At 36.9% G+C, this 12,546-nt stretch overlaps 1 protein-coding gene across 10 annotated transcripts in view; it reads right to left on the reverse strand.

Annotated features, from left to right (window-relative positions):
• NSD3 (nuclear receptor binding SET domain protein 3) overlaps nucleotides 1-12,546 on the reverse strand; it is a 53,554-nt gene that overhangs the window by 35,124 nt on the left and 5,884 nt on the right. For all 10 annotated transcript variants that reach the window (XR_009960947.1, XR_009960948.1, XM_062596959.1 and 7 more), the window contains 4 exons: nucleotides 5,632-6,359; nucleotides 1,597-1,665; nucleotides 992-1,151; nucleotides 397-551 (listed from right to left, as the gene is read on the reverse strand). Coding sequence is in view for 8 of the 10 variants with exons in the window: in XM_062596959.1 (XP_062452943.1) it covers nucleotides 397-551; nucleotides 992-1,151; nucleotides 1,597-1,665; nucleotides 5,632-6,315 (1,068 nt within the window). In the remaining 2 variants the exon portion in view is untranslated. The remainder of the gene's footprint in view (nucleotides 1-396; nucleotides 552-991; nucleotides 1,152-1,596; nucleotides 1,666-5,631; nucleotides 6,360-12,546) is intronic.

Raw genomic sequence — 12,546 nt, forward strand, 5'->3', positions numbered from 1 at the left:
CATCCTACATAGTAAATAATTGCTGTATCTAACACTTCCTCTCCAATAAAACATCAAAGACTGCGTCAACTTTTGTACACATTTATAATGATTACACAGGAATTGCTTTTATTTAATATTACAGTATTGATATAAAATTACATTCAATACCCAGGATGACTACCATCATGAGAAACAGACACATAGACATTCAACTATCAGCCTCTTCCCATGGAAGTAATAAGAACATACAGAAACTTATAGCTATCATTGTCAATAATACATTTGCAGGTGAAATGCAAATGACATTTTACAATCCTGGCACTCAAGTACTCCGGCGTTTCAGAACTGCCGCAGATAGGTTCTGCGTTCACAGGGATTGTTGACAATTTTCTACGTGATTAGTGTTAATCATACCTTCTGTTTCTCAGAGTGGTTGCTGGCTTGCTTAGCAGCCTCAGCCAATAACTGCTCATACTGTTTGTGTCCTTTGTACTCTCGAACCCGCTTTTCATGCACCCATGCCCTCTCTGGCTGGTTGCTAAAGAACTGAACATGATATTCACGGGCACCTGAAATTGAAAAATTCTAGTAAGCAGTTTTATCAACATCACTTTGTTGGTTTAGCTTAAGTTTTCCTCTTCCACATGACTCAACTCCTGCAGACGGACATACATAGTTAAGTCTGGAAATAAAAGGGGCCTCCAGTCAGAACAGTCTAAATGGGAAGATAAGTATACTTTGCCCACACTTAACACTCACACTTATCAGTATCTTCTCACAAAGATACTGATGCAAAAAATGCAGGAGCATCTGTTCACAAGCCTAATATGCACAGGCTCATTTGTAGAACTAGTTAAAAACGTATGTGGGTGCATATGTTACAGTAAAAGTCCTGTTTAGTGTACACGCAAGCAGAATCCATCCCACAAAGAGTTAACGATATGAGATTTTTAATAAAGGAACAACTACAGACTACTGATATGTTCTGACAAAGATCCATCTTCCTTACCTCTCGTATTAATTTTGGTATGAACATCAAGCTGTGGATCACATGAAACCATGCAAGGCCACCATGGGTATGTTCCCACCTTGGACCAAACCAGATCGCCAACTTGAAACTTGACATCATGGGCGACTTGTGTTGGAAGAGAAGGCAAGAACTGCTGGACCTATAAGGAAGAATGCAAGCTTAACAGCTACAGAATACAGCTTGGTGTATTTACAGATGTACAGATTATCCACAGGGATTTGCTATTTTTCCCTCAGTTATCACCAATGTTTGACAGTCTAATGTGAGAGGTACTTTTCCTATAAACATGACAAAAAGGACTTAAATACAGTCAGAACTGATGTAAAACAATCACTGATTAACCAAACATATAATAACAAAAGAAAAAGTTTCTACTTATAGGTTGACTAAAAGTGTTGCTTTGGGGATAAAATAAAGTAATAAATACAGCACAACAAAAGATGTTTTGAAACACTAATGATTATCAGACATTTAAAAGAATGACAACTAGTTTATCTGATAACTTAAGGAGTTTGTATCATAGTTAACACAAAAATAGCAAGACAACAGAAGTCTATAAAGTGTTGATTAGTATATATACTAACCGGTGTTTCCTCTGACAGTGCATCTTCTCTTGGCCTTTCTGATACCATGCTAAGCCTCTCATTTGGTCTCTAGGATAATGGGTAACAATGAAGAGAAAAAAGGGAAAATAAACACAAACAGGATAAGAGGACAGTAAAAATCAAAAAGGTATACCAATGAAACCAGGCAGAAAAAAATAATTAGCAGAGAAAATAACAATAATGAACTCAGAGAACCATGAATACGAATACTCCTTACAACCAATTCAAAACATAGTGGTATCAGAGTAAGGAGAAAAAAAAACAATTTTTTTCTTCCACACTATTTACATTGCCATTGAAACTACATAACCAATGTTCTGCTGTAACAGCTGACGGAAGAACATACACTCAGGGACAGTAAATCCAGATAGCTGTCCAGCTAAATTAATATGCAACTCGGAAGAAAAAGGATGATAGATGAAGGATATCCATACTAACATGAAAAGTTCACTGCATACTGGTTATTTTTGAAAACAGCACTAAAAAGATTATTTATTGATTTAAAGATACAATATGAAAATTTTAATTATCTATACTGAATTGCATACACTTGACATATGTTTGGAGCATCTAAGGGAAAAACAAAACCAAAAAGACTACAGTGCACTTACAAGCCAGGCTGAGGAGCACATGCAGTCTATGCTTGCAGGATAGGATAGAGAAACAGGTTTGGCAAAAGTAAGATCAACACTGAACAGAAGCCAAAATCATCAGTGGAGTGGAGATGATAGGGAGAGTGATGACACAGCAGGTGAGCAGACATGAGCTGGGCTATGAACTGTCTAATGAAACAGAGACCAGACATTTGCTTTTATTATGTCAGAAGTCACTAGTGAAAGAACTCAGAGAGGAGTTAGAGAGGCGTTAGAAACATTCATAGAGAAACTAATAATGCTGTTAATCTAATTACATCTAGTCCACTTAAAATGACCTCATGTTAATCATCACTGCCCACTTCAGCTCTAAGCATCCAGAAGACACTCATTTAAACACCATCTATGACCATTAAAATTAGTTTTGGTATAGGTTAGTATTTCATTTAGAGTTGCCTATAGGAAATATTCAAGTCCAATTAAGCATCTACTGGGTAGAAATCACTCCTCCTTGGTACAGCAGAAAGCATATGAAAGATTCTTTCCTTCCTTCTGCTACAATAAGTTAGTACAAACTTCACATCTGCCAGAAAATCTAAATTCGTTAGACAGGAAGCCTAAACAAGAGACTGTAAACTTCCCGCTCCTCACAGAATACAACTAACTAATAAAATAACTTATTCTTAAAACAAATATTCAGCAGAGCTTAAAGTTCAACAATGTTTTTGTAACTTCTTCATTTCAAATCAAGCTTTTAAACATGAACAGTTGATGAGGTTCTATGGGTTACAGGATCAGAATGAGGAAGCAGCTACAGAATATCCTACTTTCAAATTACCAAATTTTAAATTTTTATACAAAATTTTTGCATTTTTTTATATAAAATATAAAACATCTGCAGCTGTAATGGAAGTTCCGTGTGTTTCTATTAAGCCAATTTTAATTTACAAACCTCTTAACATTAATACAAAAAGAAGGTAGAAACATATGTAACACCATGCTGTATAAAAATAAATCTGAAGAGAATGAAACTGACACTGGACTATGACAATTCACGTCAAAACCAATAGCACAAAATACTTTACACTCTAAGAGTTGCACTGTGATATGAAGTTCTCTCTGAAATAAACAGAAAAAACTACGAAGGATTTTATTGCAACAAGATCCTTAGAAAGGGAAATGAAAGCTACAAGAAGGACAAAACCAAAACTATACTAAGGATTTTGGTGAATTCTGGATGATACATGGAACATGTGACTTGAGGAAGACAATATAACTAGGAAACCCAAGACTGCCTTGAATTTTTAGGGGCAGAGTTTTAGTTCAAACTGAGAAGTACAGCATGCCTGAAAAGACCCGAGAAGGTGTTCTTCATGTTGACCAAGCTTGCAGACCACAAGAAACAGAAGTCATAAATAGAGGAAGACAGGTGCAGCTGAAGCTACAGGAGTAGAATCAGAGTTCCTGGTAAGAGGCACAACAAAACAGTAAGGCAAAACTGATAGCCTGACACAGGAATGACTGCATCTAGAGAAAAGGCTAGAAAGGACTTAGGAACCCTGGACAAAAAGAACAACCCTCTTGCTAAACTCTGAACCAAATCACTAAGGTTTGTTTTAGTTGAAACACTGGCGAGGAAGGGGAGAGATACATGATTATAGCAGCAAACAAAAGACAGGTAGAACAGCAACATACAACCACAAAGGCATTCAGCAAAGGCACCAAGAATCAAACTGAGAACAAATCCTTCTTTCTACCTCTATATGCAGGTATAATGCAAGTGTGAAGAACACTGTGCTTGAGGGAACTTGCCTTCCTATTCTAACTGCCCTCTAGTAACACCTGCCAGCTGGACACATCATCTGGTAAATCTGAAAGTGACTTTGAAACATTTCCAACATCACAGAAATTATGTACAAATGTAATCAAAGATAACCATTATTTTTTCTTGGACAGTAAACTTCAAATTTGAAGGACATTATTTATTAAAATGTTAAGGATCTACAGTAAAGTCAACTATGGTGACCAAATACAGCAAAAGTTCAAAGCCCTAACTGATACGTCACTCAACTGACCTCTAAAAGAGGCCCACTTAACCACATTTACCAGAAGGCAGATGTAACAGTTAGAAAGCATGTAAACAAATACGCTAAGAGGGGAATCACATCAGCATATCTTCTATTAAAAAAAAAAAAACAATCAAAACAAAACAAAAAACCCACACATGACAAGAATATGATACTGCTATACCAGATCAGAGCCCCAATCCATACAGACAGATTCCTCCCCCAAATCTGCCAAGAGCAGCGAATGTCAAGGGGTTTCACAGAAAGTTAAGAGAAACTCGACTACAGACTATAACAGAACAGTACAGCCTGAGCTGGGCACTTTCTGTTCCAGCCTGATACAAGTTTCATATTCCTGATGCAGGCCACCACTCTCTACTACCCATTCCTCTGAAACTGGTAAATACAGAAATCAGTATTACAGTGTTGTCAGGAATAAGCAAGAGAAAAAGAAATAGAAGTCATGGGGAGAGGAGGAGGGAAAGAAGGTTGAAAGTACTGAAGACCAGTAATTTCTCTCTCTCCACTTTCTGGAGTGGAAGTTAAAACACTGCACATATATAACCCTGTATATGCACATCCATATCACAAAACTTAACAGAAATGGTAATAGACAACAGTATTGAACTTTCTCAGAGGTTGATGAGTCAACTGGTATTTCCAATTTGCTTGCTGTATTAGAATGCTTATTTCTACTGGCTTGTACATATACTACATAGACAGCTCTCACTTTTTGTACATCATCACAATATTTAGCACATCTATCAAAAATGTGTGCTAGTAGACAATATCAGTTAAATATAAAAGCATGTTCAGATACTGCATAAAACCAGTATAAGTATCTAAGATTCTCTGTGGTGGATTTTGGTTTGTTTTAGAGGAGGAATAAGGCTGCTGCCTCTGGGAAATCAGACTGCGTCCACTACATTTAAAATGTGGTGCTCAATATTCCAGTTCTGAATACTCCAAGTAGCCTGACATTCCATTCAATAAACCAGCATTATTTTAAAAGTTAATTTTTGAACCTATTGAATGCATATTTTCTGGCCAAAAACTGTATCTTTAACACTGTGCAAAACAAACCCAACTCTGAAAATTAGAATATTAAATAATACTAAAAAACATTAAACAACCTCTTCTAACATTTTTTTTTGATATGCAGTCTTTTTGCCAAAACTGTGTTGTCCTAGAAATAAAGTTGCTAGCAATCTAATATGGAGTATCTGACAAGTCCATGAAGTTTCACAATGTTTTAAGTATGTATACAACTAAATGAAAGGAAAAACATTGCCGAAGACAAATTCTCCATCAATAATATCAGGCATACAGATGGTTGAAATGATTATTCCACTTACATTTTGTTCCTCTGGTTCTAATTTTGGAATTTTGTGCGACTTGCGCTCTTCCGATCGGGAAGAGTCATGCTTGCTACTTTTTTTCCTTTTCTCTTTTCTCCCTTCATGTTTCGCCTTAGCATACTCACTCGCTTGTACTTCATTTAAAAGGTCCCCACACAGAGAGGACTCAAACAATTCCCTGCCGTTCTGGATAGTTTTGGTTATTTTTAATTTGATCTCTGGTGAGCCAGTCTTCTTTGGAATCACTGTCTGTGAAACTGAAGGTGGCGGTGGAGGTGGCGGCTGTGGAGGGGAAGGTTTTTCCAGAACTTCATGTGGCCTTGCATTAGAGTTTTCCATTTGGTAATACTCCGGGGGACTAAAGTTTCTAACTGTACCAAAACCATTGGCTGAACCATTGGGATACTGACTGTACGCCTGGTATTTGGCTTGAGGTTCATACATATTGATTGTTGGTGGATAGCCATTAGTGATTGGCGGAAGATCCTCCGTAGTGGGTGTAGGGTATTGAAAGCCTTGCTGTAGGGCAGTTTCATATGGTGTTTGTCCACCATCTTCAGCGATGTCACTGCTGGCATCAAAGGCATCCTCTTGGCGGATGTTGGCTGAGTCAATGAGTTGAGGTGGTTGCTGAATTGTGTTTCCCATGATCCCTTGCATGAAAGAGAAAGAGAAATCCATTGTTCTGCTCCAGCATCCTTAGCTTTCCCTTCTTCTCATAGGGCCTAAAGACAGGAGGAAGAGAAACAAGTAGTGAGCATAAAACAAATTACAACTATTAAGCAAATTGAAATAGTTAAAAAAAAAAACAGATTCAAAAACCAATCCCGTCCTCCCCACTACAGAAGCCATCCTTTCATGATGCTCTTAGAGAAGACTAGTGTCACTAAATTTTTAGAAAAGGCTGTTTACACACTTTTGCCAAACTTTTCTGAAAAAAACACGTCTGCTTCCTTCTTTTCCAAGACATTTAAAGGAATGATACGAGCACCTGCAAACACTTAAAAATTATGAGCCCAACTGTAACAGTGTCAGAATAACAGTGCTAAAATTCAAAACACTACATATAGTCCTTCTAGTTTGATTTTAGGAAGCATTATTCTAACACAAAGCAGCAAGGCAACAGACTTTGATCTTTACTCAAACAAATAGAAGATACCAAGTTCTCTTGACACCATCAAATCACTGCAAACTCAGCAGTCCAGAAACAACACAGGAAGACCACTCAAACAGAAGACAAGTCTTTTCTCTTCTTTCTCTCCTGCTCCTTGCCAAGACTTGAGACAGATGAGCAACCCTTCAGACGGTACAAGGAATAAGCCATTGGCTTTTCCAAACAATGGCACAATTAAAGCAAGCTGGCCATTCCACGTCAGCTGCTGGGAAAACCAGTTCAGATGGTATGACATTAGTAACTCATCAACCTCAGACCAGGTTTCCCCATCTCACCCGCACTGAAAAAGCAGAACAGGCTTTGCATCCATGAGCTCTGGAAGAGGTTAGTGGGAAAGGTTATTCTGCTCACTTCACTCCCTATCTCCCCATTATTTTAGTATTAAATACTCAGGGCTTAAATATTTTATGGTTCTGAGGGGCAAAAAAATAGCTCCAAAATATCTGCAGAAACAGAGATGATTCACAGAATTACATTACTGCTGAGAAGGAGTTGTTACAAATCTTCCATTTTCCATTTCACATTAAAACTCTAACAGCAGACTAAACGAAACCACTCAGATTTCCAGAATTCAAATATCCACTCAGAGAATGGTCTTCCCCATCCTTCCCCTGCTTCCCTCCCCCAAAATAAACAACCCCCCCCAACACATTCACCTAAACTTCAATGTTCAATAAAGATATACAACGATCTGAACTTCAGGTAAGATATACAAGTTTGCTTCCAAGCAAGGTCAACTTAGCCCTTCCAAAGTAAATATAGTACAGTATTATTTATTCTGTCCCTGTGCAGGCAAAAAGGAGGGTTATTATGCCCTTCTGGTCAGGGTTTGAAATTATATTAACACATCCCACAGATACTTTTCATAACAAGAATCTACATATAACCCTACCCACATTAAATTCTCACCCTCCCAATATATCTCAATACCTTACCTAATAGTTTTCAAAACACTAACAATACTTTCCTTCTCAGAGACTGCAAAAAGAAATTAAAATTACAATAGCAACAAGAACAACTTGACCAGAATTTTATTATGTGTTTTGTCAACTCCATATTCAGATTTTACTGATGATAGTATTCATCTTTACTACTTGGTGTAATCAGCTATGGGTACATTTGTCACTGTAATTAAGTGTTTTGGGGAAACAACTTAATAGCACAATGCTGTGCAGCAAAATTCTCCAATTGCAGTGACTTTAAATCTCATAGCAGCTACACCATCTCTGCTTTCCAACAGCCCTGCAAACTAGATGCAAAGCCAACACAAAAATGTTACTGTTGTTGATGCACATGTAGCAAGCTGTATTGTGTGTCAAGGTCAAACAAAACAAAATCACCACCACTACCCATTCTAGGAAGAGGAAGTGGAACTGTTTGTACTATTTACAAATCAATTGTTATTCTAAATATGCCAAACTGAAGAGCAAATGACAGTTTTCAGACAAGTAAGAAATTTTACTCTAGGTTGTCTTTATTTGTTATTTAAAACAGGTACTATCTAAAGCAATTTTTTTCTGAGTACTTCAAAAACCTTTGAGCTTAAAATCCTGTAGCAGTCATCAGAGCTTCAGTTATCATAGCACATCTGCTGCTAAATGGTCAGAGCGAGAGCAGAAATAATTCAAGTATTAGAATTACTCTTGACTTCCTTTTTTTTTTTTTTTAGATCCACCAGAAATACAAAACTATCTAACATCTTGGAGAAACTTGAACTCTGTAAAACTAAAAACTATACAGCATTCTGTATTTTGCTAAAAATACAGTTTTCCTAATGTCATATGATATTTGAACAATTATGCTTCATATTTTCCTACTTGTAAGTCTGACTAAGGCTGGAAACTTTGTTAAGTTTTGGTTTCTGCTGGATGATGCAAATTGATACGATAAGACAATGGTAATATTTAGATACTTTCATTTCTCTCTTGAGGAAGAAGAGAAAGGATGGCAATTCATTCAAAAGATACATTTTCTTTTCTTTTCCTAGTGCAGGTTCTTTTTTAAGTATCAAGATAGGCTATCCATTTCACCATCCAGGACAGCTCTTTTTATTAGCAAGTCTCATGGTGTAAGAGGCAAAAAAGACTTATTGCTTCTACTAGAACAACTAATCCTAATCCAGCCAACACCATCAGATTTAGAGATATCATGAACCCTCCGGTCTTCAAATCGGCAATGGTTATTTACATTTAGAAGACTTCTTTGAATCTGCAAATACCATACACTTGTACAACCACCTTCTAGTCAAAAAAGGGACTCATAACACTCAAGTACTCCCAGTATTACAGACTGAGAACCTGTGGCTAAACAATTGCATCAGGGAGGAAAAAAAAAAAAAAAAATCTCTCCTACTATTCTGACTTACAAGTGACATCATTCATCTATCCAGTGGACTCCTCTGGCAGCAGTTTATTAACATCTCACTGTGGGCTATGTTACAGGAATTCCAATCTATCACCACACTGATACACTCACTTCACTTAAATCTTACTTAAGGATTTCTCTAAAGTTTAGCCATATCATCAGATTATTGTACACAAAGAACATCAGAAACAATATATACAATTCACAAGTCAAACAATTTTGTTCAAGAGGCATTAAAATTGTAAAATACTCTACGCAAAAGGCTTCTGCCCTAAACAGCATTATCCTATCCCTCTTCTTTGTCATAATTTTCAGTCTTTCCTTACAGGAGTCTCTAAACCTTAAAAGTTATGATATAAACCAAACTATTTTATTTCACTAGGAAACCAAGGATTATTTATTCTCTGGGATGTTACAGGCACATATCAGCTGATTACAATGTATTGTATTAGGCTATTCACATTCACCCATTCTAATTCCATCTATAAACACAGTTTGAAAGTTCAAAATCTAACTTATTGAGTGATTTAACAAAGTCTGTTGATTAATCTCAGCCTTGCTCCTAACAGGAAGGGCTCCTTGTCATACGTCTAAGAGCATTATGCATTAGTGACAACACCAAAGGCTTCTGTTGTCATGATCGTCAGGGGCTACAAAAAGATACAGTATTTGATCAAGATAGCGAATGAAAGTCCTTATCTATACACAGTAAAAGAAAGTTCTTGTCAAGATAGTTTATTTCACTCAGAAGGGCTAAAATAACATACAGTAACAAAAATGTAGTCTTGCTAGTGTAGAGAAGCTTATATGCTGAAGTATGCTAACTAGTAACTGCCTAATTATTGAATATAATTTTGAACACTGTTGATTCTCTCTCTCATGTTACTGATGAAACCTTTTCTTTCTCACAAACTGCAAGTTTTGTAGGTTTGCACAAAATACAGCAATATGACAGAACTTACTGATAAGATCTACAAACACGCATCTATCCATTACATTATTACTCTATCAGGAAAAGCTTAAAAAATGAGAAAAGACAAAGTAATTATGCAATGTCTAAGTGAAATCTCCTAAAGGCAGAAGCACCTGCTATATTTAGTGCCAAACAGGAGCCCAAGGTAAGAACTTCCAAACATGAGGAGGGAGGCCTGTCACAAAAGCCTGGTGGATGCAGAAGGCTGAGAAACCGGGTTTACTTAGCCAGAAACCATTGCACTTCCCCTGAACACCAGTTCAGAAGATTAAAAAAATATATAGCTGAGATCCAAGAGGGTCCATGCACTCTCTGCCCAGTGCTACCAGCTAAGGAACTCCTGGCTTAGATCAAAACAGATGACTATAAATTGGTGACTATCACCAAAGGCAAGCTAGCATAACACTGACTGATTAAAATAATAGCATAACACACAGGTATTTTAAACTGAGCTTCCATAAAAGTTTTTGGAATTAATTTTGATTTTCTTTCCTGACTACTGTTGACAAACACGAGTAGCTCTACCTAAAGCATTAAGTTTAACACTTGTTGAACTTAATAGGTTAGATGCGAGGCGTTTTACACAGATGCAAAATATCTGCTCTGAGAATGGAAACTGTACTACTGACTCACTGATAAAATTGAAAAAGCAATAATTAAATCTTCAGTGTTCAGCGAACAGTATCACTGTCTCCTAAGCCTCAGCTGGACTTTCTATCAACTTGCTTGAAATCAGAAGCTCTAGGCTATCTTTATATACATAAACAAGGCTACTGCAGTCCAGCTCATGTAAACCTAAATCACAGAGAGTCAAGAATCTGCTCACTCCCTAACACTCTTTAATTACCAGAATCACCATACATACATATCACTGTTTCCTTTTCTGCTTCGCTACATTCTAACCTATGACTGTATCTAAGCTGCACTGGTACTGGCCATCTCAAAGGTCTAATCCATGCAGCAACCATTCGCAATGTAAATTCACCAGTGCATGCATTTTACAGAGAGCGGCTTGGTGGTAACAGACTAGGTTGTTGGGATTTTTTTTTAAGTAATGCAGTTGATTTTTGTTGTTTCTATTCTTCCTTTCAAAAGATTGAGATTTCCCTACTAACTTAGATTTACAACTTTTCTTGTTGAAGGTCAACACACACAGATGACATTGAACTCTAACAGAATTAAACATATCCATACTTCTTCTACAGATTCACATTAAAGATTACCTAGAGAGACATCTTACCAAATATAACAGCATCCTGTGATGTTTAAATTACAAAGATTGTAAGAATAAGCATTTTGTTTCTGCATTCAGTATTTGCAGTCTGCTTTGTTCCATTTTGTTCCAGACACCCTAAGAAACCATGTATGTGGTTTTGCTTCATACATTAGAGCCAAGTTTTTAAACTGATCTGCATTCAAAATTGGTCAAATGTGATGGTCTCCATTTACCTCTGTACTATAGCACAGTGTGAAAACGTGCAAAAAAAATTCGTGTGGCAAAAAGTTTCTGTAAGATTCAAGAGTAATTGCATTGACTTGCTAATCACAATACCAAATTAATTACATATCATTAATTTTATTGGTATCTTTTAACAGCCTAATATTTGTCCCGCAATAAATCAAGAAGATAAGCCACAGCAAAAACTGGTCAGAGTAAAAACAAAAAACAAAACAAAAACTTTTAACAAGTTTCCCATGAGGAAATGGAAAGAAACAACTTGGACAGTATAACTGAAAATGCGATGCATAAGAAGTTAATTATCCTGAAAATAAGCTTAGAGTACTCATTTGCTCGTATAGCCTCAGGAGTCAAGTGGGAAGTATGGGCAAATATTTTAGTTCCTTGCAACACCAAATACCGTAAGAGTCATGATATGTTTAATGCACGGTAATAATAACTGCAATGTATCTAGCGTATGACTGCAAACTTTGATAAAATCAAAAACTGAACAATGCACAACTTTGTTTATTAAAAAACAAAGTGCATAGTCTTTGATCATCATCCTTTACTCTTACTCTGTATCTTAACTTAGCATGTGCTTTTTTTTTTTGCGTAAAATCTTCTCAAGTAGTTCATAAAAAAAGCTGCAGCTAACTGCCAAAACATTCACTATGCATCTATCTGTACAAAAAGCCACCAGCAGACCTAAATGGTCAGCACAGCAGCTAATCTTTTTTCTTCAACTACGACTATGGGTTATTTTACATTGTCTTTTGGGTTGGCAGCTATCACAGAACTACATTCCCTTTAGAGGTCTCTTATTTTCTTCAGAAACTTAAAACCCTGAAGCTACGCGCCAGTCAGACACACTGACAGTTGTGTGGACGCAGAGGCAGCACTCGGTAAGCACGATGCAGCACTGCTTCAAGCGACGCCAGCCCCGCGAAACCAAGCCAAGGG

The sequence above is a fragment of the Rhea pennata genome, chromosome 28, assembly GCF_028389875.1.
Source record: "Rhea pennata isolate bPtePen1 chromosome 28, bPtePen1.pri, whole genome shotgun sequence".
Lineage (NCBI taxonomy): Eukaryota > Metazoa > Chordata > Aves > Rheiformes > Rheidae > Rhea > Rhea pennata.